The 26,600-nt window shown below is 37.3% G+C and overlaps 9 protein-coding genes across 9 annotated transcripts; 6 read left to right on the top strand and 3 right to left on the bottom strand.

Annotated features, from left to right (window-relative positions):
* Nucleotides 1-265: 265 nt before the first annotated feature.
* Nucleotides 266-4,971, top strand: GCK72_018139 (uncharacterized protein; the record flags this gene model as incomplete). The annotated part of the gene is made up of 8 exons (XM_053732414.1): nucleotides 266-405; nucleotides 1,142-1,253; nucleotides 1,300-1,372; nucleotides 1,420-1,660; nucleotides 1,708-1,939; nucleotides 4,160-4,294; nucleotides 4,341-4,601; nucleotides 4,702-4,971. The coding sequence occupies 8 exons, from the start codon at nucleotides 266-268 to the stop codon at nucleotides 4,969-4,971; spliced, it is 1,464 nt and encodes a 487-aa protein (XP_053581327.1).
* A 341-nt stretch (nucleotides 4,972-5,312) lies between these two features.
* On the bottom strand, nucleotides 5,313-7,407 carry GCK72_018140 (uncharacterized protein; the record flags this gene model as incomplete). The annotated part of the gene is made up of 11 exons (XM_053732415.1): nucleotides 5,313-5,584; nucleotides 5,634-5,830; nucleotides 5,882-5,991; nucleotides 6,037-6,156; nucleotides 6,207-6,293; nucleotides 6,342-6,483; nucleotides 6,674-6,806; nucleotides 6,849-6,969; nucleotides 7,024-7,111; nucleotides 7,212-7,327; nucleotides 7,378-7,407. The coding sequence occupies 11 exons, from the start codon at nucleotides 7,405-7,407 to the stop codon at nucleotides 5,313-5,315; spliced, it is 1,416 nt and encodes a 471-aa protein (XP_053581328.1).
* A 309-nt stretch (nucleotides 7,408-7,716) lies between these two features.
* On the bottom strand, nucleotides 7,717-12,552 carry GCK72_018141 (uncharacterized protein; the record flags this gene model as incomplete). Its single annotated transcript, XM_003114514.2, has 11 exons — nucleotides 7,717-7,999; nucleotides 8,047-8,797; nucleotides 9,778-9,962; nucleotides 10,010-10,294; nucleotides 10,341-10,719; nucleotides 10,764-10,984; nucleotides 11,029-11,373; nucleotides 11,430-11,532; nucleotides 11,579-12,032; nucleotides 12,075-12,392; nucleotides 12,442-12,552. 11 exons carry the CDS (start codon nucleotides 12,550-12,552, stop codon nucleotides 7,717-7,719), a joined length of 3,435 nt encoding a protein of 1,144 aa, XP_003114562.2.
* Nucleotides 8,989-9,708, top strand: GCK72_018142 (uncharacterized protein; the record flags this gene model as incomplete). The annotated part of the gene is made up of 4 exons (XM_053732416.1): nucleotides 8,989-9,046; nucleotides 9,092-9,364; nucleotides 9,419-9,523; nucleotides 9,572-9,708. The coding sequence occupies 4 exons, from the start codon at nucleotides 8,989-8,991 to the stop codon at nucleotides 9,706-9,708; spliced, it is 573 nt and encodes a 190-aa protein (XP_053581329.1).
* A 2,300-nt stretch (nucleotides 12,553-14,852) lies between the features above and the next one.
* On the top strand, nucleotides 14,853-15,867 carry GCK72_018143 (uncharacterized protein; the record flags this gene model as incomplete). Its single annotated transcript, XM_003114170.2, has 6 exons — nucleotides 14,853-14,933; nucleotides 15,001-15,137; nucleotides 15,191-15,269; nucleotides 15,316-15,386; nucleotides 15,435-15,567; nucleotides 15,619-15,867. The coding sequence occupies 6 exons, from the start codon at nucleotides 14,853-14,855 to the stop codon at nucleotides 15,865-15,867; spliced, it is 750 nt and encodes a 249-aa protein (XP_003114218.2).
* Nucleotides 15,868-16,041: 174 nt separating this feature from the next.
* On the top strand, nucleotides 16,042-16,889 carry GCK72_018144 (uncharacterized protein; the record flags this gene model as incomplete). The annotated part of the gene is made up of 4 exons (XM_053732417.1): nucleotides 16,042-16,152; nucleotides 16,200-16,296; nucleotides 16,345-16,646; nucleotides 16,692-16,889. The coding sequence occupies 4 exons, from the start codon at nucleotides 16,042-16,044 to the stop codon at nucleotides 16,887-16,889; spliced, it is 708 nt and encodes a 235-aa protein (XP_053581330.1).
* A 705-nt stretch (nucleotides 16,890-17,594) lies between these two features.
* GCK72_018145 (uncharacterized protein) lies at nucleotides 17,595-18,119 on the bottom strand (the record flags this gene model as incomplete). Its single annotated transcript, XM_003114442.2, has 3 exons — nucleotides 17,595-17,687; nucleotides 17,784-17,938; nucleotides 17,993-18,119. The coding sequence occupies 3 exons, from the start codon at nucleotides 18,117-18,119 to the stop codon at nucleotides 17,595-17,597; spliced, it is 375 nt and encodes a 124-aa protein (XP_003114490.2).
* Nucleotides 18,120-19,448: 1,329 nt separating this feature from the next.
* Nucleotides 19,449-19,727, top strand: GCK72_018146 (uncharacterized protein; the record flags this gene model as incomplete). Its single annotated transcript, XM_003114059.2, has 1 exon — nucleotides 19,449-19,727. The coding sequence occupies one exon, from the start codon at nucleotides 19,449-19,451 to the stop codon at nucleotides 19,725-19,727; it is 279 nt and encodes a 92-aa protein (XP_003114107.2).
* A 2,551-nt stretch (nucleotides 19,728-22,278) lies between these two features.
* GCK72_018147 (uncharacterized protein) lies at nucleotides 22,279-23,750 on the top strand (the record flags this gene model as incomplete). Its single annotated transcript, XM_003114489.2, has 3 exons — nucleotides 22,279-22,328; nucleotides 22,589-22,804; nucleotides 23,159-23,750. 3 exons carry the CDS (start codon nucleotides 22,279-22,281, stop codon nucleotides 23,748-23,750), a joined length of 858 nt encoding a protein of 285 aa, XP_003114537.2.
* Between the last annotated feature and the right edge of the window lie 2,850 nt (nucleotides 23,751-26,600).

Genomic DNA, 26,600 nt, shown 5'->3' on the forward strand with positions numbered 1-26,600 from the left:
GTATAATTTCCCATAGCTCTAGCTATTTACTTACTTTCAGCGAGTAAGTTGGATCGTGTGGCAATATAAATAAAGTTTTTGCCGTCTTTCATAATTTAAAAAAAAACGATTTATTGAGTTTACAGCAATGCTAACAAAACTAACATTAAGAATTATAAACATTTTTGCTCTGCTTCTAGCTTTTTGATTTACTTCTCCCATTCTCTCTTGTCGCCTTAAAAATGAGATATCACTTTTAAAAATATCTTAAATGTTTCAGTCAGCCATGTCATCTCTTCAATACGCCTACGAACAAATGCAATTGGATTTTCTTCACATTTGCAGTATGGGCGATGAAGTTCGCGTGAGAGATGCACTTCTGACGGGACGAGTTGACACAAATTATCGACATAAATCAAATGGCTGGTGAGCTTTGTTTGATATATTAATTTTCTAAAATCTGAAGCATTGCACATTTTTTCGGATTCTGCTCCGGGCAGCTGCTGACCGCTGTTATGAAATATGACGCCTGTTGTTGTCGCATTTTTCGCTTCATCCACAAATATTTTGCTGTGACAAATTATACGGAGCTCGGAATCTATCGTTCTGTTTTCTATGAATTTATCCCGCACTTTACTTTCTGGAATCATGATTTTCGTGGCACTTTGTTGTCCTGAACAGCCGTCTCAATTCTAGTTGATTCTAGTAGTGCTCATCTGATAGAGGAATACACGAATCACTGATAAATCCACGACTATGACAAAATGAGTGGACTTTGTGTAAATGCGAGTGACTAACGAGAGTTGGGGGAGATACCAACTGTTGCGGGAAGACAATCTTCGCCTAAGAGCTTTCTCGTTTTCACAGTGTACCCTCTTGCAGAGAGCAGTCTGCCTCTGGATCACTTTTTTCGCTCAATGTGTTTTGAGAGCGTGTCAAACACTCGGTCAATCGGAAAAAAGCGATGGTCAAGGAGATTGACAACTTTGCGTTTTTTTCCGAAAAGTTATCATATGTTTCAGAATGTGCCTTTATTAAGTTACCTAACCGAATCACAAGCTTATTTTAGAGAGTTCCCAAGATTCCGTACTTTAGAAATAATCATTCTTTAAATTTTCACCCAATTCCCATTCCTATTTTCTAATAAAAATCCATTTTATAGGACTGCTTTGCACTGGGCTGCAAACCGTGGACACTACGACGTCGCTCTCCTTCTCATAGAAGCCGGATACGCTTTAAACGCAGAAGACACAAAACAAAGAGTACCGTACGACGTGAGTCATTGAATTCATTTTATTCCATTCCATTGTATTATTTTAGGTGTGCCCAGAAGACAAAGACAAGCTGAGAACAGTACTCCAGCCGGGAGAAGAACGCGAGAATATGGTGCAGAGTGAGTTTTTCATGACCCATATAAATTCATATTCCTATCAGTTTCAGACAATGCTTCACGTCGAACATCAGACGCCAGTGACCAATCGTCACCAGGATTCGTTCCAAATTACGTTCGTCATCCACCATTTCCATATGCTATGAAGAATTCATTCGACAGTTTCTCCACTCCACCAAATTCATCTGGTTCGAATGGACCAGGATCTCCAGGACCTTTAAACTCACCAACTTATTCATATGGAAGAAGAGATTCATTCAATAAAACACGATTCTTGTTAGTTAGAACAAGGTGAGTATCATGACAGAGTTTTTCACTTTTATTTTCTGTAATTTCAGCGTGGAAAAAGGAAAAGAAACATACAAACGAGTGACACTTCCCGGTGGATCAGATGTCGACCGACTCAAAACAACTATTGAAAAAGCATGCAAAGGACGACAAGTAGATATGATATTCACACTGCCAGATAACGATTTAGTAGAAACAATCGATCAGATTCATCAGTTCAAAGACTGTCAGAAAATAGATGTAGTTTTCAAGGATAACGGCAGAGAAACGACTCCAGCAGTGGTAAGATCTTGAATGTGCAACATAAGTCATTTCCTAGTGGCATTTGAAAAATAGGATCTACTGATTGTTTTGTTTTCGTTTCCGAAACTCATATCTGTTCTCTAAAGTTCATAGTTTCAATCAACAACATCCGCCTCATTCTCTTCATTCACCACCTGGCGTTTCCCAACGAGAGAAAACCCAACCATATGACAATTCCTATCACTGATAAAGACATTTCTCCGCTCGAACGAACAGTTTAGCTGCCTCCGTCGGCAGTGTATATCAACTTCCATTGAATTTCTGTCAACAATTTGTATACATTCTCTCGTGCCTCTCTTTTTCCTCTGAGGTTCTCTGTTCGGCAGCCGTCATTTATGTGTGAGTGTACTTTGTTCTCCATACCGCCCATGTGTCCTCCCTGGATAAAGACGCGGACGAACTCACTTCTTGGCTTCCTTTTTGTTTTCTTACTTTACGCTGAAACCTCATACTTGGAGAACACTCCAGTAAAAGTGTGGCACCAACAAAGTCGCAGAGAAATAGAGGAAATGCCGTTCAAGCCACCGCCCGTTTTCACTCTTTTCTCGCTCTGCGCTCTATGTTTATCACGTTATGCTCAAATAGAGATTTTTATCATCTCCTATGTTTCTTATTCAGATCCGCGTTGTTTTTTTCATTATCGATTCAAAGAGATAGGTTTATTTTTGCTTGGTTTCAAACAGAAAATTACGAGAACCAACTTTCTAATTTAATCTAATGAAAATGCTCGAAAAGTGGCAAAGAACATTTCCTTTCAAAAAATTGATTTCCAGCTACTTGAAATCTAATACTTTTTTCTTCTTGCTGAACTTTTCTCATTTTCCGAGTTGTTCTGCAGTTCTCTTTTCAAGTGGGGGATATTTTCTCTCCGGTCAGGTGTCCCAACTCAGCCTCTCACCTTCATTTTCACTTCTTTTCATTCGTACTTTTCTTTTTGCTCTTCTCTAGAGCGACCCGCTTTGATCCGGTAAATTACGGCTAGTTTATAGCATCTCTCATTCTTTCATGCCTCCTTGGTGCTCTTCACGTGAATGTACCGTGCGAAATGTGGAGGAATCCTTCTTCTTTCCATTTCAAATTCAATATATTGGGTTCCCTTCTTCTCTATTCCTCTCAAAATTTTAAAAATACTGATTTGTTTCTCTTCATATTTAAGAAACTCCTATTTCATACCTTCGACGACTTGGCAATCTTTGTTAACAGTTCAAAAACCGTTCACTTCTTTCCTCATTTCATTTAACAAACAGATTGTTTACAAGAGGAAAAGCAACGTTTTGGAAGAAAGTGGGGCGCGTGACAAAAGGTCGAAAGTGGGTAACTCCTCACACCGTCCGTCGTCATGTCAGATGGTAGCAGTGAGGTCGACGATCGACGTTTTGTTCGATTTGATCTCTACCAGCTAATTTCTGATCAGTTCTTTCATTTTTTGTCAACAAAAATGTCGGAAAACACGAATCGTGTTCACTAGCCGCTATTTTTAGTTTTAGAAATTACCTTGTAGCTCCAAATCAATCATCTCTGAGCAATAAAATGAAGAAAACTAATCAGCTTTTTTGATAGATTCTTCAGTGAAATTACACGAAAACCAAAATGTTAATTTTTATCGTTTTCAGACCTAAAAAGTAAACATTTGTTAACATATTTTGATCTCCAACTTTTTGATCTAACAATAAAAATTATATTTTTCTTTAAAATTTCCCTTTTGATTCAGCGATTTTTTTCCAAAAAAAACATTTTTGTTATCATTTTCTGCTGTTTCTCTCAATATCTATCACATCCGTCGTATCTATCGTCATCACGCGTTCTTCTCATATTTCCTTTTGGCCCCCTATCCTCCTAACTTTCTTGCCACATGTCGTTTTTGCTCTTTTTTCTATTATCTTCTTCTCTTTTTTTCATCCGATTTTTCGCAGTAGCATAGTCTTCTCCTCTCAAATCAATCCGAACAACACATCAATCTTACCTGCTTTCTCTTTCACTCTCTCACTCTCTCTTTCATCCAGTTGGCATCGGATATTCCGTGACTCTTTCCACTTTACTTGTACTATGTCGGATTCTGAATCTTCTGATTCTTCTCCAATCGTTCAACGTCGCCGACCGTTCTCGATTCGTTCGATTTCTCGCACACCGAAGGTCCATAAAATTGGAAACTGTCACATAAAAACATAACTTCAAATGTTTTTATTTTCTTGTTTTCAGACGGGTGACGAAGTCAAAATGTCGGAAGAACGAGAAGTGTCACCAAAAGATTTGGTCGTTGAAAAAGAATACGGACAAGAAGATATCGATATTCCGAAAAATGATGAACACGAGGATAAGGACGAGGAGCCAAGAGTGAGTTTGAATTCTAAATTGAAAAAATAAATTGAACAATTTCCAGCCAGCAACTCCAGCTGAGGATCTCTCCCGTTTTGTGAAGGAGCCAAGCCCACCAATCAGTCTCGCAGCTACTGATTTGGATTCGAATAATGGTGAAGGAAACGGAGAAGGACAGGAGCCAAAGTTGATTCCACTGGCTACCCGTCAAAGTCTCGACTCGGATCCAGGAGATTTTGAGAAGGTCGATAAGGAAGAGGCTGCCAAGTTGTCTGAAACGTCTCCCGCTGTTGCTGGAATCGCCGCTGCTATTCCAATTATTTCGGTAAATTATATCTTGCAAATTGCTGAGCATTCCGCATTTCTATTTGTGGATTTTCCTCTATTACTCACCAAAAGTGGTCAATAATTTAATTGTTTTTCAGGCTCAAGTCGAGGATGAGCACAACGATCCGACGGTCCCCGAGCCAGAACAAGAGCCAACATTCGCTCCACCACCATCTGCTCGTCAGGCACCTTCTTCCAAAGCAACCGTCGTCGAAGAATCAAAACAAGTGCCAGAAGATAGACAATCGAGTGATTTGGCCACGTGGATTCACAATAATCCGGATATCGTGAGAAATGTTGCGACTGCCGCTGCAGTTGCTGGAGTCGCTGGACTCGGATACTACGTCTACGTTAAGAAATTTAAGTAAATTAGATATTTCAAAATCAGTCTTCTATAGCTGATAGCCTAGACTCTTTCATTCTACTTTTCGTAGGCTTTTTTGTAGTTTTATCTTCTTTTTTCCCTCTTTTTTTACTCATCATCCCCGTTTCACACATTCGCCCCTCTCTTCCCGTCTTGAAGTTACCCCGGTATTCAATTACTTCTTTTTACCCAAACATTCGCCTTTTTTCTTGTTAACATTCATAGTGTATTTTCCAACCTTCTTCGCCTTATCGGGTCATTTTTCAACTTTTTTGTGCCCACCCAACTCATTTTTTCATAAACGTCAAATATTTTCATTTTAGTTTTATTTAGGAAAGCAAAAAGCTACAAATCATCAAACTCATCAATATCAGAGAACAGTTGTTCATCTATTTCTTCATTAGGATGGAAGTTTTGATGATGATGATCCTCCTCGATATCAAATGCAGATGCAACTTCTATCTCTCCATCCATCATCGATCGTTTGAACAACATTAATTTATTCACAACCAGCTCAATAATTTTTTTTGGAGTCCGTTCACTTCGTGTCAGTTCAGCAGAAATTCCAGTGATCTCGGCAGCTTTCTCGATGAAGAACACCAAATCTTCTTCCTCACCTAAAACGAAATATGGAAAATAGTTTCAAAAAGAAAAAGAAGAGTTTACTTCTATTAGCCAGTTGAGATAATTGAATTTCAGGAGAGCTGAACTGTTCATCCAGATCGAATAATTCAAGAGGAGGCATTGGTAAATCTTGAAAAGTAGGAGCAAATACAGCAGGTTGGAATGGAGGCATCGGAAGTTCAAATTGAGGCTCAACAAGAGTTAGGGGAGGAGGTGACAGATTAAGAGCTTCATAGAGACTGAAATAAGAATTTGATTGTTTTATCTACAGTAACCCCAGTGATACATACCGTAACGTCATTGGCCAATGTTTCAAATTGAACGAATGCAGTGAGTTATCCAGAATCTTCATGAAATCTGAGCTGACAGCGGAATCCAACTCACCTTCATACATGCAGACCTGAAAAATGAACTTCTCTTCTGGAATCTGGAAGAAAATGCTCACTTTTATCTGCTGAGACATGTGAATATGATCCGGAATATTCGTGTAATCACTGATTTCCGGTTCTGCTGCGTCGATTGTGTTCAAATCGAAACCGTTGACAAGGTATTCCACGAAAGTGTCCTGGAAAAGAGGAAATTCTTTGAAAGAGTATTCTGAGAGAAACAACTCACAAAAATCTTTCCATTTTCTTCTTTATCAATGTAAGCGTCATGGAACATTGAGACGGAACCAACCACACAGACACGCCCTTTCTTTTTCTGTAATTCAGATGAGAAAAATGAAAATAATTTGAAGATTTCACTCACAAATTCGTTGAGTTTTGTCTCATGGAATGCAGCAACTGGTCGACTTGTCGGGAAACTAGTACTTCCAGAAGAGAGAACAACATTCGATTGACGATTGTTCACATCCAAAGTAGATCCATATGGATAGATGAATGAAAGAGTTCTGGAACAATTAATTTGTTTTTGGAACTATAGAATTTAGAATCGAAGGAGTCCGAATGTTGGGTTCTAGAATCAAAGTTCAGGAAGTTGGACTTTGTATTTCAGAGAACATTAATTTCGAATTCTGAACTTCAAAATCCAGGAATTTGACTCAAAAACTCTAAATTCTGAACTTCAAATTTAAAACTCACTGTGAATTCTGTTTCTGCTCGGTGCTCACATTCTTTTTCGCTGCAACGGCAATCGATCGATTCACGACTCCATTGGCAACAAGAGCCTCCTTCGGATCGAAATATTTCAAGAACACAGTCCGAATTACAGCGTCTGGAAACTGAAGTTTCCTTCTCTTTTCTGAACACAACAAACCTTTATTCACGGCAATCCCATATTTGGAAAGCAATTCATTCAACGAGTGTCGTTCTCCTCCTTCTCCAGATAATATCATCAAACAGCCACCTTCTTCGACAAATCTCCAGATGGTTTCAATCTGAAATTATGATTTTAAATTCCAAAAGTGAGGATTGTTTTTATTTAAAAGAACCTCTCCAGTTCCGAATGCAGATTTCGGTTGAGGAATAATGATCATTCGCACATCATCCAATCCATTCAGATTTATTGGTTCCGTGTTTCTGGAACATTCTACTTTGTGAGTGAAAAACTGAATATCGTTTTCATTTTCTCATTTCAAATTGTCATCTTCGAATTAGAAATATCTGATAAAAATCTTACATTTCCACAGTCAAAACACTTTTCAGATGCCTCGCCACCCCTCGAAATCCACTAATTAAACTGATTTGTTGCTGTTTCGATTGGTCAATTAACACTTTTCGAAATGTACTTCGATTCTGGAAAAAGGGAGAAAAGTTGGGTTTTCCGAATCGAGAATTAGACTTACTGTCATCTTTTCATCTGCAAAAGAAGTCATTTTCAGAATAAATAGAGCTCAGAATATAGATAAACACGCGAAATGAAGGAGTGAGAGGTTTAGAAGACGTCAGGAGAGAAAGACGGCGTTTGTTGCCATGGAGATATCGAGACACACTTCGGGGAGAGAGAGGGATAATTTCTGAATATGCTCGGGTGGAAGAGACGGGAAATCGAGAAATCCCATCGAAACATAAACTTGGTTAAACTTTTTTATTTTCGATGACTGAATGGAAAAAAAATTTCGAAGATTTACAATACCCATGAATGACAAATGCTGTATAATATTACAAGAAAACAAATAAATTAATTAAAAAGATACAAGAATACTAGACACATCATTTGGCTGTAATTTGAATTGTTCAGATTTCTGTCCTTCGTATAAATTAGTCAATGATGTTTGTCTCGCAGACTTTAGTGATGAGATCAGTTTCAGCGGTTCAATTTCGATTCCAGATGTTAAGCATGACGTATCAGGAAGAGAGAGACGTGATCTACAATCTGGAACAACTCTGTGCATCACCATTGCAGCCTTCTTTTCAGCTGCAGTAGATCTTTCATTTGCTTCGTAAGTTGTCGGTGAAGCGAGTGTTCTAAAATAAATTTTATGAAAACCTATGATTTCGATTGATTTTCTCACCGGAATGTTACTACGTGTAAATCACAATTCAACTCTTGTTCCAGATTTTTAGACGCAATCGATTTTGGTGTTGTTTCTCCCATCATTTTAACAACCGGATAATGGAGTGACCACGTAGCAAGATGGCCAACATGTGAATGGAATCCAACTCTTTCATCTTTTTTGTTCGACGAAGTTGGAGACATCGGCTCAATCACAATACGGAAGTGTGCAACCGTTCTTTTGTTATCTCTAACTCCTTGTTGAAGACCTCGATTATCATCAGAACTGAGCCGTCGATCGAGCATAATTTCGATTTGACCAGAAGCTAAACTGCTGACTCCAAGAGCTTGGGCCGAGTGGATCGTCATTCTGGAAGCATCGTCCTCAATGTAAACTCCAGCGGACATTGGATAGAAATTCGCTTGCGTTGGAAGTTTAGTTTGTCGGCGTCTCTTTATCATTTGAAGACCATTGAGATCAGTGAAGAATTCGTCATTACTGCTAATGGATGTACTGAATCTCAAAGCTAATTCGAAGTTTTCTTTCGATCGAACATCCACTTCATTATCCAAGTCGATCCATGGAAGACCTTGATAAAGAGTATATGTTTGAAGAATCTTCAAATCATTCATTGGAGTAGCAAACACTCTTCGTACAAGATCTCCTTCAATCACAATCCATTCATTTTCTTCTTTTTTGAGTTCTCTCGCTTCACCATCGGGAAGGAACAGGTAAGCGCCCGCCGGATTGTCTTCGTTTCCATTCGCAACTGAAAGAAAAAATATGAAAAGTGGGATAGAATTAGGGGGAAAAGCTGGATAAGTAGACAACGAGGATAAGAAAGGATAATGAAGAGGGGGAGGTAGAGAAGAGAACGGATGCATCTTGACCCAAATCGCCTTATTTTCACTCGCTTGTTTATCATGTCGTATGCTGATTTGTATCATTTCGCGCTTTTACATGGTGATGTTCTATCCAGCCGTGATTTTGTTGGCTTCTGCCGTCGTGTCTGTTACAGGTAAGACAGATTCGCAAGAGTGAGTTATAATTCTGTGCTTTTCAGCTGACCCATTTATCTATAACGTTTACTCTTCTTCCGGCTCTCAAAATGGGTATGGAAATGGTTATGGACGTGACGAGGTTTACATTCGCCGTCCAGGAATGAGTGGAAGCCCATATTACTCTGGAGTTGGTAACCAAATGATGTCAACGGGAGGATACCAAGGATACCCAAGCCTTCAAGGACTCCAGGGACTCCAAGGAATGCAAACTATTCAGAGTGTTCAGGGTATGCAACAAATGCCTTACGGGCTCTCCAGCAGCATGATGGGAATGGGTATGTGTTACTATTACTAATCCTGCCCACATATTGTTAAACTCTAATTTCTAGATACCTATGGATCTAGCATGTACAACAATAAGCCCCGATTCGCTGCTTCTGATATGATGGGAAGTGGACAACCACTGGTTCTCAACGGATACCCGATGTATCCAAGTAAGATTATTTTCCAAACAAAACGAAAAGATAGGTTAATTTTTACAGGATCTTCTGGATACCCAATGGTTATTCCACTTGCCATGGGATCATTCGGGTCTTCTCCAACTGTTTATCAAGGGCCAACTGTTCAACGTCTCCCATTTTCAGCTACTCAACGCGCCGCGGCTCGTTATTTCTATTAATAATTTTCTATCGTTTTTGTAAACGTAATAACTGGAACCCTAATAACAAAGTACAATAAACAAACTCACACTTCCTTCTTGCTTTTCTTGCTCCGTAGTGAACGAAATGAGAATTCAAATCAATCGGTTTATCATCTACAAGACTTGTCGCTTTCTTGATCATTCCATTCTCTCCATCAAATTCAGCTTTCACTTTATCATTCTGAACGATGAAATCACCGTTTCCCACAGATGATGACTTGAAACTGCTGTCTCTAAAACATAATTCGTGTTTAAATGAATATTTCGCATGAAGACTCACACTTGAATTTTACTATTGGTTCGAATTTCAGATTTGGATGTAGTTGTACTCTTGACAAGTTTCAAACTGACAGATTCCATCGGCCCGAGAGAAGCCAAGAAGCATAACTCAAATACTCCATCTTTAACTACGAGTTTTTTCGACTCTTCGTTATATTCAATAACTGGCGAAATTTGTTGTTTGGTAACCGGTGGTTCCGCTTCAATACCAGCATCTACAGAGTCCACTCGAATACAGACAGGTTCATTTCTGTTGCGAGACAAAGTGTTAAAGAGAACAACATTTCTGGAAATATAAATTGATGTTTATAAATAAAGAACCAAAAACTTACTGTCCAACTTTGTAAGCCCGTTTTTCAGGCAACAGATTTTCATTAACTCTCTTCTCGTCCATTTCCATCTTTTTAGTAGAGTCTATTCCAAGCAAAACGACAAGAGATTCAGAAAGAACGTCTTCGCAAGCATTCAAGGCATCAATCATTTTCTGACCATAATCCAGAACAACATGATCTTTCGCAGTTCCAGTTACACCATCATGATGTTGGAATAGTGAAAGAGCACGACGGGCGGTTACAAGTTTCCCGAAAACCTTTGATTCCATCATTCCTTCCTCTTCAATATTTGCAAGACTGAAAGCGATTTCTGCAGAACGGAGATAATGCTGAAGAACACGATCGAGTTGCTTGTAGAATGGACGGGACGTGAAGTATCCTACAAAGAATAAATTAAATTTCAACTTATTTTTGAACTCTTACCACTCCAATAATGATCATCTCTGTCTGCATACGTGAAGAAATCTCCAGAAAGTGTTGGCAACTTCTCGCCAGACTCAGAAATAGCAGTATCCAACTTTTTGAAGTAATCAGAAAGAGTTCCAAATTGTGCATGAACATTCCATTCTGATTTCGAATTCATGTACTCGAATAACTTCTTATAGTTTTCATATTGTGAGTTCCATTCAAAATCGATGTCATATCTAAATTTAGCATTTAAATAATATATTTATCAATTTTCAATTACCTGAAATCGTCTCCCAGTGGTTGGAAAATCACACTATTCTTGAATAGTTGACTCTTCTTTCTGTATTGGTCATAAATCATTTGAGCTCTTTCAGCAACATTTTCATCGGTGATTCTTTGTGGTGGGATTCCCCAATCACAAGATTTTCCTCCATCTGGCATTCTGCGGAAATCAAATTGACAACATACTGATGGTTCCGGTCCACAAGTATGTGGAATATCATATGAATAGAATGGCATAATGTGAGAACGAAGATCCGGATGTCCAGTTGAACCAAATAGTTGTCTCCAATAGAATTCGAGGTTCTTTTTCAACGCTAACTCACGTTTGACTGAGTAGTGAACTCTGAAAGTAGAAAATAGAAAGAAGTTGCATTGACTTGAGAGATAATATTATTTTACCGTTGCAATACAGCATTAGTGATGTTAGCAGAAGTTAGAAGATGAGGCAGAGAAGGGGACAATCCGAAAGGATCAATTGACCAGTGAGATTTCGGAATCGCGTCTGGATAATTGATATGAAACTTTTTGTCAAAGAATTTTCGACTCACTTTTTCCGAGATGATTCTGAATCCATTCATGTCCTTCGAACAATTCAGTGACCATTGAGTGATAATGAGCATTCGCTTCGTCTGTCATTACCCATCCACCAGTTACAATTTCCAATTTTCCAGCTTCCAGATATCCTTTCACTTTTTTCCTTGTTTCTTCGCTTTGTTCTCTCCACCATGTCTCAAAGAATGAAATTTCTGCGTAAATGAAACGCATTTCGTCTTTTTCTCCAAGATGTTTCGCCATTCCGTTGAGAATATTACGTGTTTGTCGACTGTAATACTCATCGAAAGTCATAATCCATCCAGGATCACAATGAGAGTGAGGAATAACGATTACTTCAAGACGGGGCAAAGCTTTCACTTTTACTGCATCATATTCAATTTTCCATCCTTGTTTCCACACACCACCATCGAGGTTTTCAAACTTCCAGGTGTCATAGAGATCCAGCATCTAAAAATAGGAAAATACACGAAGTTATTACGAAAAAATCACCTGAAGATCGGAATGCGCGACACTAATGTTTTCACGTATATTACAGATATCAGTCATTGGTGGAGTCGGTTTATGATGTTTTTGAACTTGATGAATATGAGCCATTCCTTCATTTCCACGATTTCCTCTAACAGGAACTGGTGCAACCTCTTGCTCTTGTTCTTTTTCTTCTGTTTTGTCTTTATCCTCATCAAAATCGACTGATTTTTCTACCTTCACTTGTCTCACTTGTTGCTCTAATCGGTCTATCGTCTTTCCATTTTGCTCGGCAACTTGTTCAAGGCTCCCGATTTTGCGACGTAATTCATCTACATATTGCTGAAAGAGTTTCAATTTGAAAGAGCATACAATTTTAAACAAATCGAACCTGTCTTTTGGCTATCGCTTCTGCTCCGGTCTCGATTCCATTATACAAGTAGAGTGATACGGTCAAAAATACACCCAAACTGAGGATGATGTAGAAATTGCGCTTTCCCATAGTTCAGTTTGCCATCAAGCTGTAATAAAAATGTTTAATCAATCATAAATATAAAGATAAAGCTTCTGAAACACGCTTGTAATAAGCTGAACAAGTGGATTCTCGCCAATTTTGGCCAAAAATGTGCCTTTGGCGAGAGAGCGCGTTTGCATTAATCTCACAAAATTAATTTTTCTTCAACTTTTCCTTTTTTTTCAGCATTTTACAAGCACGGTGATTTTTTCTGTACATTAAATTTGGGTTTCTCTTCCATATTTCTGCTTCTCGCTAGGTCACGACCCCGTGAGGGAAGTGCGCTCCGCCAGACAACGCAGTGTAATTTTCTCTGCCATAATTTTTAATCAGCTATATAAAAAAATAGAAATCGAAATTGAAAAAAAACGGCCTCATGAGATTAATTTTTTTCGATCTAGTTTTTGTAGAAAAAAATTGCTGCCGTTTTAAGGCCTCCTTCGTATAGAAAACGGGAGTTTGTTGAAGTGATTTTCGTCAGTGTTATTTTCTCTTCCACAAACTTTGAAGAGGTTTTTAAAAAAACTGAATCCATGAATTAAAAAAAACGCTTTCATGAAAATTTTTTTTTTCGATCTAGTTTTTGTAGAAAAAAATTGGGATAGTTTCCGATTCGTTTTCTTATAGAAAACGGGAGTTTGTTGAAATTAAAAATTCCTGATGGCCTAGTTTTTAAAATGACGATGGCCTAGATTTGAGAAAGCTCACGAAGAAGCACATCTTCTAATTTAATTAGGGAAATATCACGAATCGAGATGGAGTTATGGGTCAAGACATGTATCACAAGAATGGAAATTTTGTACTGATTTCAAAATTTTATTCGAATTTTGCAGAACGATTCTGTGAAAAAAGTTATTCAGATTTTAGTGAGATTTCAGTACTGAAAATGGAAACTTTGAAGTCATGTAAGTCGTCCAGAGAGTGGATTCAGCGATATTGAAATGAACCATAGTATGTTTCAAACGACGGTGAGCATTTCCAGTCGTTTTATAGAGAATTAAGGAGATTTTCAATCGGCAAGAAACAAGATCTGGAAGAAGCAAATCGAAAAGTGACGAGTCGAGAATAACGTTTTTTCTAAATTTCAGTGTCGGAAATGAAAAAAAACTGTCATTTGAAAGTGTATTGTGTATTTATTGTCACTTTTAATCGTGTTTTTACCTGTCTTTGATGACAACTTTGAACTTCACTCAAAATATCATCGTCGCGAAGCAAATTTTCATAAAATCAGTTCAATTACATGAAAACACACCATTTGTAAGCTAAATAACTAAACTACACAAAAATTATCAACTTTTCGTTCCTTTCAAACACTGGAACTTGCGAAAAAGTGTTATTCGCAATTCGTAACTTCCCAATTTGCTTCTTCCCGATCCAACATTCTTTCCGATTTGTACGGTGTCTCTTGTGTGATTGTAAATGTTTCAAATAGGAGTTTACAACATTTTATTTATCAGATTATCTCCTAGATGCCTTGAAAAAGTTAGAAACGAGGGAGATTGATCACTGGATTGCACTTTTTACGCTTCTCTTCGCCGGAAAACGGATCAATACAGTTGAAACGTCAAATTTTAGATGTTTTTCACTTGAAACTTTCTGGTTTGATAACATAAATACGTTTTTCGAGCAATTTTTGACTTATCTACCATGTTTTTGTTTCCAAACGAATACTTTTCATTAAACTTTCTCTGCACTTCACTGCAATTTATTAACCTCATTTTTCTGTGCCGCGGGGTTACATCCTTAGCCCCGCCCATTTTTCTGCGCACCATGGGGCGAAAAATTGTCAACGGGAAATGTACACAAAAAATCACCGTGACAAGCAAAATTTTCTAAGAATTTCTAACAAAATAATTAATTATAATTTGCTATACCTATCAATTACATAATACTATTTAAAACAGCCGTGCGACCTTTTACGATTTCAAAATCTGGTCTTATTGCATTGATTGTAGAAAAACACATTCAAAAATATTGAAAGGAACATGAAAATGTAGAAATTCGACATGACACACCACATCCATTGAATCAAAAAATTAATAGACGTATCTGTGCAGCCTTATCAGTTTATCAATGCGCTCTCCCAAGGTGCACTTTGCTTTTTTCGTAATCAATATTCTCATCTTTTTACTCCACCTTTTAGATGTCGTCACTTTTCTTGTGAAAAATTACGAAGATGAGAACAACGCGAAAACATTCATTTATCACTGTCACTTTCGTTGCCCTTTGTGATTCAATTTGTGATGTTGTGACTCGAATTATTTCCAAATTACAGCCACATTCCAGTCATGACAGCCACCACTACAACACAATTCAATGCGCTTCTATTAGATATTGAAGGCACTATTACCAGTATTTCCTTTGTCAAGGTTACTAATAATTTTATCGCTTTTTAAAATCTTTTTCATTCAAGTCTCTAAAGTGTTCTTATTTCAGGACGAGTTATTCCCTTACGCGTTCGAGAATGTTGGAAAATATCTGGAAGAGCACTACCACAAACCGGCTACTCAAATAATTCTTGAAGATCTCCGACTCGTGGCCGAGCAACAAGCCCAAAATGATTTGGCCGTTGTGTTAGTTTTGTATCGATTTGCACAGCTTTAATTGAATCTGCGCTACGTTTTAGGAGAATCCGTGAGCCGAAAAAAGAATGCATTGAAGATGTGACAAAAAATGTGCGACATTGGATCAAACGAGACAAGAAGGTAAATTGTGAATAAGTGGTTCAAACTGAAATATTGTTTTGTTCAGTTGACACCAATGAAGGCTCTCCAGGGACTAATTTGGGAGGAAGCATACCAGAAAGGAGAAGTCAAAGGACAGTGAGTGATGAATATTTATCAGTTCAGAATAAAGCATGGGTTTTTCAGTGTGTATCCCGATGTTCTCCCAATTCTCAAAATTGTTGAGAATAGAAAGATTCCCATCTACATTTATTCCTCTGGTTCTGTTCATGCACAGAAACTCTTGTTCGCAAATTCTGTTGAAGGAGATATGACGAAGGTGAGCTTACCGAAACTCGTATTTTTTTCGAGGCAACTTTCCCAATTTTAGATTCTATATGGCTACTTTGACACCAACATTGGTTTGAAAGGCGAGAGTGCTTCATATACAAAAATCAGTGCTGAGATCGGAGTGCCCGAGAAAGATATTCTTTTCTTGACTGACGTTGAAGCGGAAGCAGCTGCAGCGAACAAGGCGGGACTCCAGACACGATTGGTTATCCGTCCAGGCAACGCAAGTCTCACCCAAGAAGCTAAAAATGCGTATGGAACCATCGAATCATTGGAAGAAATTCTGTAAAAGTTAAACATTTTCTCTTTGTAAACGCTGTTAGTTGAATATTCATGTTAAATAAATCTTGCTTGTTTATTATATCGTTCCAATTTCCCTGAAATCATCCGAGTAATGAGTGGACTCCTAGATATATTTTGTTTGCTAAGATATGTGAAATTTTAATTTTAAAAAGCATTCAGAATGATAACGCGGTATCTTCTAACCATAAAGCATAACACGTTACATCGGGGGTTTTGTACATCCCGGCCGTCTTCCAATATTTTCGAAAAAGTCAAACATTTTTTACTCGCTGTAAGTTATTCCGTTGCTAGTACAAAAATAACATGAATATTTTTCAGGAAGAGCGAGAAAACTTCGATTCTGACAATATTCGAAAAGCACACAAGAAAGATGGAGTAGACGAAGAAAAGTGGACGTTAATTTACAGAGATATTGGTAAGAAATGTTTGATGCTTCTGATTTTTCAACACGGTCAATTTACAGGAGCTTCACGAACATTCTACATGACCGCTGCTTTTCTTCCTTGTTTCATCATAGGCTCCGCAGTCTTCGTAGTCGATATCAACACGAATAGCCCATCAAACCGGTTCGATTTTGTGCAAAAATTAGTGAATGATGCAGAAGAGTTAGGATCTCTCGTTGTACTACCCTCAGTGGCTTTAGCTCTTGTCATCGTGTTCTTGGCTCGTGTCCAACAATTGCGGCTGATTAGGATATATCAAAACAAAACAAATACTGAAGAGTTCATGGCGATACGATCAAAATATATGATCACTCAGTTCAAGGTTTGTGCAAGAGATTATGCAAAAAACAAATTGTTATTATTACAGGAAACATTTCGGAGAGATGAGACGACCGGATTCTATTTTGCAGAAGACCAGACAGACGGTGCACGTGTCGCTCTTCATTTTCTCTTCGGAAACATTCAGATCGGAAATCGAAAATTTATGATCATGGATGATATGTTTAGAGCAAATAATTATAGGTCTTACATGTTAAATGAAACTAGTGTTCCTCCAAGGTTATAGAAATAAAGTGTTTTTTAGGTAATTTTGGATTACTTTTGGAACAGAAAACTCACAATCCGTTCGAGTTAAACTTGAGATTCAGAGAACCTCTCCTTCGAGTAACCTGTTGCCATCATCTTGTTTAGGATTACCAGGTGTATCTGATCTTCACTGCTTTCAAATCATTAAGGTATGCATCCGTGCAGTTTGAAATGATTAATATTTTATTAAGTTCTTCTATTTTACTATTGAAAAAATCGAAAACATAAGAGAAATTTGAATTCAAAAAGTCCAAATACAGTAAAACAGTATGACACATTCTATTATCAGAATCATTGCTCTATTGGCTACAATTTAACGTCCAATCAACACAATCAATTGTTTATTTCAAAAAAAGAGTTTGTTTTTGGTTTGGCAGAGAAAATGCAGACGAGAGAAAAATATAATTTGGGAGTTTGAGACACAGAAATACATAGAGATCAACTTGGAAATTAGTTTGTTCTGTTTTTTTCACAATTGAAACTTGCTATCAGTCATCCTTCTTTTGCTTTGATTTTTCAATCTTTGTAGCCCGTATCAACGAGATTATAGAAACAATAAGAAGAACGAAGAGGAAGAGATTTTAGAAGTTTTGGCACTGGAGAAATAAATTAAAATATTATGCAGAGGGTTGCGACGAGATTCTGGAACTGAGTGGACGGGGGGGAGATGGAAAGAAATAAATGGTTATTGAACAAGGCAGTCGAAACATTCACATTGTGTTGCTGATGGTATTCGAAGTTTTCTGTTTCCTTCGGAGCATTTTAATTCGGTTTCGAGCTGAAATATTGGGAAATTGAAACGATGGGAAATGAATACTCTATTCGGCTCAATCTACTCAATTTTCTGATTGATTTTCTTCCCTGAATCGCTTACCATTTCCCATTCAACCATCCGACAACATTTGGCATGAACAGAATATTTTTTGGTTAACGGATTCGGGAATGTGAATGAAAAGCAGTGACCACTGCATCGATTGATTCGAATAATCATCAAATCACATCCCTCCTCATCTATCAATTCTTCACTTCCTGAAATTTAAAATACAGTTTGACAGGTTTCATTGATAGTTTCAGTCAACTCACCAACTTTTTTACAGCTGTTATTTTTTGTAACACCTGCTGAACAGTACTGTAATAAGCAGGAAATGACAACAAAAATACTGAATAACGAAATGAAACGTCGTCGTGCTCGTGCTTTGGAGCCCATCATTTGAGGAGGTTTAGGCTGAAATAAATTGAAATTTGTCAGATTTTAATGACAAAAAATGAAATCTTGAGTAGACACTTATAAAGATCAAGTCCTCTTCTCCTTATTAACGTCATTTGATAAGGGGTTTTTTGCTCTATTTCCGTGAAACAGATTATAGTTTTTTTGTAGGTCGAACCGGACGGAAAAGACAAGAAGATTAGGAAAGAAAGGTCTTCCGGGATGAGTGATTACTGTAGTATTTAGAGATGAGAACTCAATAATAAGGATACGTGAGAACATTCGAAGAGAAGAACAAGAAAAAGAAATAAGGAGAAGGGTGGGGATGACAAAGTAATGGATATCGAGTTTCTGGGAGAAAATGAAGAAAACGAATAAGGAGAAGATGATGGAAATAGAAGATAGTTATCGGATGAGAATGAGCATTTTGAATGTTTTTTATATTTCCGTTGGGTTCTAGTTTTTTGGAACTGATTTTTGTTGTCTAGAAGTGAGTTTTCTGGTATGAAGCACTTATCTGGGAAACTGAGGTTACTCTTTACAGTTTTTAATAGAAATTTCAACTGAATCCAGTTTTCTATAAAAATTAACTCAGTCGATCTCGACCGTCTTGTTCCAACACTAGTCGCTAATCTAACTAACCGAATGTACTGAAATTTCACGTATTCTATTTCAGATGATTTTCGGAAACTCATATGCATGTACCTGAACTTTCTGCGAACACGATCAGTGGAAAACACTCTTATTCCGAAATATAAATTGTCTGAAAACAGAGAAATGCTGTCTAGTGACCAGCAAAGCGCGCATTCTTTGATTGTGTACTATCCGAATATTGCTCCTGGTCTATCCAAATAGCGTAAACTGTTTTATGCTCGCGTAAGAAAATAATCAAAAATTAAAACAATAAAAAGCATAGGAATGCTAACAATTTCGAAAAACTAATCAGCCGCACCCAACAAAAAAATTAGTGAAAAAAGTGGTTGGAATGCTCGGAAAACACTCGAATGCTATTCCAGTCCCACGGGTTCGAGGAGCAGAAGTGCAACAAAATCAGACAGGGGGTTTCTAATTACAAACAAATGGATTTTAAAAGATTGAGAACATTGGAACATGAGAAGATGGTGACTCAAAAAATGGAATGAATAGAGTTAACTCTAGACTTGACTCCGACTGAAAACCACCCACTTCCCACGTTTCGACGAATAGAAATGGTCTCATTTCGTGGATGGAATCGGAGTCGAATTTCAGTCAAAACATCCATATTCAATATGATATGCACATATCCTCACAGTAAACGATCTCTCGTCCGTTCTTCTTCTTTTTTTTGAGAAGATGGAAGGACAAACACAGCAACGTATTCTGCTACGTCAGAGTGAAATGGGAAAAGATGACCATGGAAAATCGAAAAGAAGAAGAATGAAAGAATCGGAAAGAAAACAGAAGAAGAGCAACGATATGATGAGATTGGAAGAGGACGCCCACCACTCGAGCCGTTGTTTCAAATGGTGCTTAACAGCCATTGCATCGCCCGAAATGGATGAGGATAGCGTGAGAGAAGAAGCCAGAAGAAGAAGATGTTTCAAGAATAAACGGACCGGATATGCACTATGACGTGGAATTCAATTAAGAAAAATTGAAAGTTTGAACATTGAGAAGCTGGAAAGTGTACTGGATAGACCTATCTATTTCTCGAAACATAATAACGTTATGAGACAAAGAAGGCGGCTGCATCTATTCTGAATCACTAACGTATCACAAAAATATTTGTTTTTTTCTGATAAGGGAAATGAACTGGCATCTCCGAAAATAGGTTCTTTGCAAGATTTCATTCCATCACCTTACTAGTTCCTGTTTTCTGAGAATACTAAAAGTCTAGCTACTGAGAAATTGGAAAAGAATTGACTTTCTAGTTTTTAGAAGCTCCAAATTTTTAGGCGAAGCTGTAGCTTTCAATTCCTAAAATGAACAAACCACTCCCTGTCCTTTTATATGATCATTCATTGTTTATTCTAGATTTTGAATCAAGTTCAACTGGTGATCTTATGATCAACAGGAACAAATCGTACTAATAAAAAAGAAGAAGTTTACATTTGAAAAAGGAACCGTGACTCAATGATGACGTGGTCGGATGAGTTCTATTTTCGAATTTCTTACGCATCAGTGTGTCCTTTTAAAAGTGTCGGATGAACAATGTATGGGGGAGTTCCTGATGGGAAAGTGGTCAGTGAAGAGAGAAGAAGTGTGAGATAGTGAGAGTGGACGGGGACAAGTTCGATTCAATGATAAATATTGAAAAAATCTAGTTTTATTTTTCGTTTTCAAATTTTAGTTATTTATTCTCGAGAGTTGTCCGTTCATCCTTCCAAGTCAGTCAATCAACTACCGTAACCCACTTCCGAAAAAGAAAGAAAGAAAATACTCAAGCTATAAAATTTCTTAATCTGTTTCAACACACATCATATTCGAAATTGATGACTATAAAATACTGTCGTTTTGTTCTTTTCTTGCTTTATCTTTCTGATAAAATACATCAAATAATGCTTCTTCGACTTGATTTTTATACATTTCTCAAAGTTAGATCACACATGACAGAAAAAATGTGTTTTTGTTAAGAAAAAACAAAAAACATTTGATAAAAGAAAACATTCAAGAATCCTGAATTTGGTCATTGAAACTAAAAATTGAAGAATTATGAATAAGACTAAAACAAAAGAGAAATGGAGAAGCGATGAGCTGCAAAAGACAATAGAATTGAGTGGACAACAACAAGAAAACAATAATTGAAAAGAACAATGAAATGACCATACGAAGGCCAAGAATAAACAATCAATTGTATACAGAAATACTTTTTTTCCCCGACTCGATAGTACTCATTTAGTTGATGATGCTGAAAATGGAAGAGAAAAAGGCGGAGAGTGAGTCTAAAAATAGCGACAACCGGTGGCCGCTTTACTCTTTGTCTTTCCTCTTCAATTTCTCATTTTCTCTTCAATTCATTCTTCTCTTTTTCAAATTATCAGTTTCTAAAAGGACTCAGCATTTGCTCTTCTCTTTCTTATCAATTTTAAATTTCGCGGGGTTTCAGGTGTCGCCACGAAATGATCTGTTCGAAACGGTAGACGTCATCGAATTTTCCGAATTGCTCGTTTTTCTAGAATACGATTTCGGGTAATAGGCGATAAATAAAAGTGAATTGAGTGATAAGTTGGCGGACTACGTGGTAGTAGTGAAAATTGATGGGCGGAAAAACTTGAACTATCATCGAACTGTCAATCGGAAACACATTCACAAAAGACACTCGTGATTTACCCATTTCTTTACTGATTGGTAAGTATAATTTGAGCTGAAAATCAAAACGAAAATGATAATGAATATGGATGTTTCATAATAAAGTGACACAATGAAACTGAAGTATGAAAGCAAAGAAAAAAGTAGATACAGTATAAATGAACTGATCGAAAACATCAACACATGGTAGTAAAGTTAAGGAGAAGGAGACGAAGTACGTCTGGAATTCTCTGTCTTGGAGTGTTTTTTGTGTGGTTGTTTCAGCATTACAGAGAACAAGTTATTGGGAAATGATTTCAACTTTTTGTAAAAGTATGTCACATCGTAGATTGAGTACTACTAGTTATAAAGTAGGAATTACTATGCTCCTGTTGGATTTTCAGAGAAATGTGAGGCTAAACATAAATATCGTTTATCAAATATCAAGGGAATCATCTAGATTATTGGCAAGCAATTTCTTGGAAAGTGTATCTCTATAGGCTGGGTATTTATGAGAAACAAGGAATATTGATCTACGAATAAACTATAATAAGCCATCAGATCTGAAAAAGAATAATTCAAAATAGGGTCTTCGTTGGAAATCGTACCCCTGCTTCTACAGTAAGACGCTACGTGAAACCTGAAGAATCAGCAAAACATTTCAAATATCAAACGTAAATACGTTGGAAAACTGTGGAATTTCCGTAAATTTCGAAATTATTCGCGTGAACTTTTTATTTTTATTTTTGTTGGTTCCACGTGTTTGTTGTTTTTCTGTTCTCCCTCTATCAGACACGTTTACCACATATCATAACTTTAGCTTATCTTATTCCTTTTGTTTCACGACACCAACTTTATTACGACAGAGGCAAGACAATAAATAAGCTCATGCATCATGCCAAGCGATGCAAATAATCAAAAAGCAAACGGGACGGCTCCTGAAGAGTAAGTAGTGGCTTTATACAAGCGGGTGGAGTACCTGGAATATGGTTTAGTCGCTCAGAATTCTATCAGACAGGAAATAATCTATGAATTTCCTTATAGTTGTTGAGTGAACGGCCGAACTTTGTTAGTTCTTTGCGTCAGTAATCAGTTTTATTATTGAGAATTAGGAAAGCATTTTCAATCTTTTGAGACCATAGATCTCTTTTCTCTCGGTTACATCATTTCAGTTCAAGAACTGAACCCAATTTTCCAAATTTCAGTATCAGGTGCTCTCCAAATGAATGCAGTGGAGTTGGTGAATGTGTTGTGTGGAATGCAGGAGAAACAATCGAGTGGTACGAATGTTTGTGTGATCTCTGGCATACTGGACAAAATTGTGAATTGGAAGTTCCTCATCCAACTGTTGTCGCCGTCTCGAGCACATTTCTCGTTTGTTTCACTGTATTCTTCTGTTGGTATTCTTCTCATCGCTTCAGGTGATCTTTTTTTTGTTTTTGTTCCGCAAGGATGTTTTTCTGATTGGTGCAATCTCAAAGTATTTTAGCAACTTATATTACAGCTACTATACAGTTTAATCGCCTTTTTATTTTTCTTCCTCCTTTAATAATAATAATTTATTCATCCTTTTTGTGGCGCGAAAGAAAAAAAAGAACCGGGCGAAAATTACAATAACATACAACAAGACTTTAAATCTTCTGTTTTTAGTTCCGAACCACAGTAATTGTAAAGTTGTAGAGTCCCAAATATGTCTCTCAAACTACGCTGCGGTTTTCAAAGTTATTCAAATGACGAAACTTTTTTTGCTATAAAATCAAGTGTTTTATTTTCAGCAAGAAGAAGATCCACCTGCCTCAATACCGTATTCGATTTGCTGATTACCTTCATCAAACTCAAAAATACGACAAGTTCTGGCTGAAAAGTCGTGTGGAAGACGAAGCTAAAAGAACTGGAAAAGCTAGAGAAGTCCCAGAAGAAGAACCAAAAAAGAAGAAGAAGAAGAAGGGTGACAAAAAGAAAAAGAGCAAGCACACGGATAAGAAAAAGAAAGAGAAATCAGTGACACCACCAGCACAACCAATAAGAACACCCGCAGAGGAGAAAATGGAACAAACGAGGCAACTGGAGGCGGCAATAGAACGGATTCAAAGGAATCACGAAACCAGTAACAAAATAAGAAAAAGAGAGAAAGTTGAAATGGAGGTAGAAGAAGATGAAGGTAGAACTGTATCTGTTGCAAACAGTACGGGACCTCTCACATTGACTGGTGCAACTTCGGCAACTTCAACTAACTTAGTGCCTATAGATGTGGGAGATGATCACAGGAAAAAGTTGATAAAAAAGAAAAGAGAAAAGAAGGCTAGAGAAGAAGAAGAGTTAAGAGAGGCAGAGGAGAATATGAAGAAGAAGGGAATGAAGAAGTAATTTTTGATTTTATTGACTGATTCTTCGTTTATTCGTAAATAAACTGTACTTGTTTGGTTTTTTTTTTTTGAAACGTTTTTAAACCTTGGAGATAATTCTGTGAAATTGGGCCAACCATAACTATCTGGGTGATTATTGTGGTCCACATCAATCAGAACCGGAACATAATAATAATAAACTCAAGAATTTTGGAAAATTAAAAAATCATTCATTGAACAATAATTAAAATTTCAGCCACACCAGTACATGCTGTTTATCTGCTATTGTTTTGATTCGAATTATCGAAGTAGAAGGGCAACAAAATAGTTACAACAACTTCTTCTCTTCTGCTTATTTTGAGACTGTTTCAGTTGATGAAATCCATTCTCTAACCATTTCATTTCAATTAATTCCAACTCACAACCATTTCAACATCATCGAACGGAAACTCCCATTTCCCTCCAAAATTCTGAAGACAATCATAAAGTGCGCGAAGAAGAAGAAGAGTAGTAGAATGGAGTAGGAACAACGGAAGCTTGATGTCGTGACAGACTACTCTATTATGCAACTAATGACCGACTGACTCATATGAGTCCCTTCGAATGTATCTTCTCTCATCTGGTTTCTCATTGTTCGGTTTTCCATTTGCTCTTACAGGAAATTAATAAATTGATATATCCCCCTCCTCTCTCTTCATTCGTTCCCTTATCAATTTCCTTTTCTCCTTCACCCGCTTTCCCACTAAACGAACCTTCATAATATATTTGTTGATCCCATAATCCGTCGCAGTTTCTTCAATGTGTACATGAAGCGTGCCGGCACATTCTAAGACTTTTGTATGTACTGTATTTGTGAGTGTGTCATCGGACAACGGTTAATAATAATCCGATTAGGATAATATTAAGATGGTTGAAGACGGCGGCGGCCGTCGGACTGTCACAGTTCGGATCAATCTTGAGTGGGTTTAATAAATAATATTCAGTTTTTTGAGCATCCTGAAAACATCTGCCTTAGTCGAGTGATAAGTGTCAAGGTTGTCAGAAGAATATTCATGGAAAGATTGGATGAAAATTATCTACTTCCTCCTCTAACGCTGGAATACAAAACAGAATAATCTTGAAGATATTTTTTTGAAATCCCATTAACCCCTTACGCCCCAATACTCTCCCATTTACACTAATTCCATCCCCTCCATCCATCTACCTAAACATTGTTCCAAAACCTAAATCTATCCGTCTTCCGTCTCTTTTCAACTACTTCACGGCTCCATAAACACGACACAATGTTTTGATTGATTTTGCCACGTTGCCGTGAACCGACTCACTGAGCATCCACAATGGAGAAGTGTGTTCGGGAAGTCTGTCGGTGTCTTTTACCCATTGCTGCCAGCTGCCTTCCCACTTCTCCGTTCGTCTCGTTTTGGAGCGAGCGAGCAACAATTTATGAGCTCAATGCTCGTCTTCTCAATGTCATCTCGTTTTCGTGACGAGCAAAAAAGATGTTAATTATCGTCACCTGACCTCCCAAAAGAACATCAAATCTTCCGGGTTGTTTTGAATGAAAAGCGGAGAGAGCGGATAATGTCGGTGTGGCTTTTGAAGAAACCGGAGGTGACCTCAGAGATTTATAGTCTTCGAGCAACAGGTGCTCATCGAGTAAAGGATGCGTTGCACATCACTGCACACTCTCATGTTATTCTTTCCCTTTTGACACACACCATGACTGTCAGGATTAGGATTAAAAGCACCTGTTACCATTCATTTTGATGTCAAAGGACTCAAAAGAGATGCGTTGAGAAATTGTGTTACGTTATATGTCAGATTTTGAATTATATGTTTCATTTCGGTCTGTGGGATACGGTCCAGAAATACGGAAATTGAAAATTAGACAGACATGAGAGAGCTGCTATGGTAAGGCAGACCATTTTTACATTAGCGATCTATCAAATTTTTTAAAGTTTCAGTGGAGCGCGGTTCGAATTACCATACCGTGCTGGTAGATCTGCCAAAAATTCGAATCTCATTGCCACCCGATACCATATTTCTTGTTTTCTACTTCCCATTTATCCTCTTCCTTCTCCCAATTTCTTCCACTCATCATAAAATTTTCATCAAAACAATTAGACGGATCTACTCAGTGTGGTGTACAATTTCAAGTACATACAAAAACAAAAACGAAGAAGAAGAAGAAGCTGCAGGTGTTCATTCTGTCTCCCCGGTGGGAGCTCCTCATCTTTCAAATGTTTGTTATTCTCTTATTCCGATTATTTGTTCGTGCATGATCGCTTCTTGTATTATTCTCTTTTTCTCACTTAACACTGCAAATCTCACATGTATACTCTTTACAGATTTCAAATCTTCTTTCCTTTCTTCGTTACTTTTGAGATCCCTACCGAAACATCAGAAATCTAATTGCCACTTGTTAATGATGATTCGAACATTTTGACAGATGGCGCCCACTGAGTTCACAAATTGAGTTATGAGCCTTTCCCTTCTATTCTTGCTTGTTTTCCTCGTCTCCAGAGAATCCCAAATACTTCTAATTTGTGAATTCATTTACTTCTCTCACTCGTCCACATTTCTCTTGTTGTCTTTTTCATATTTTATCAGTTGATAGGAAAGAGAAAAAGAGAAAAAGACAGAAGCTAATTTGATGTGTATAGTTGCACTCTTGTTTTCCAAAAATTTTTTATATAAATTAGCAGTGCTGTAATTAATTTTTGGATTATAGTACCGTAAAGCCTGACAATTATTTGAATTGGAAAATAAGTTTCTGTTTTATTTTAGTTAACTTTCTAAAAAACAAGACAAAAAGTTACCGTATTTGACAGTGTTTAAAGTGGTTAAATACGATAATCCCTAGAATAGTAGC

This window comes from Caenorhabditis remanei, chromosome V, assembly GCF_010183535.1.
Source record: "Caenorhabditis remanei strain PX506 chromosome V, whole genome shotgun sequence".
Taxonomy (NCBI): domain Eukaryota; kingdom Metazoa; phylum Nematoda; class Chromadorea; order Rhabditida; family Rhabditidae; genus Caenorhabditis; species Caenorhabditis remanei.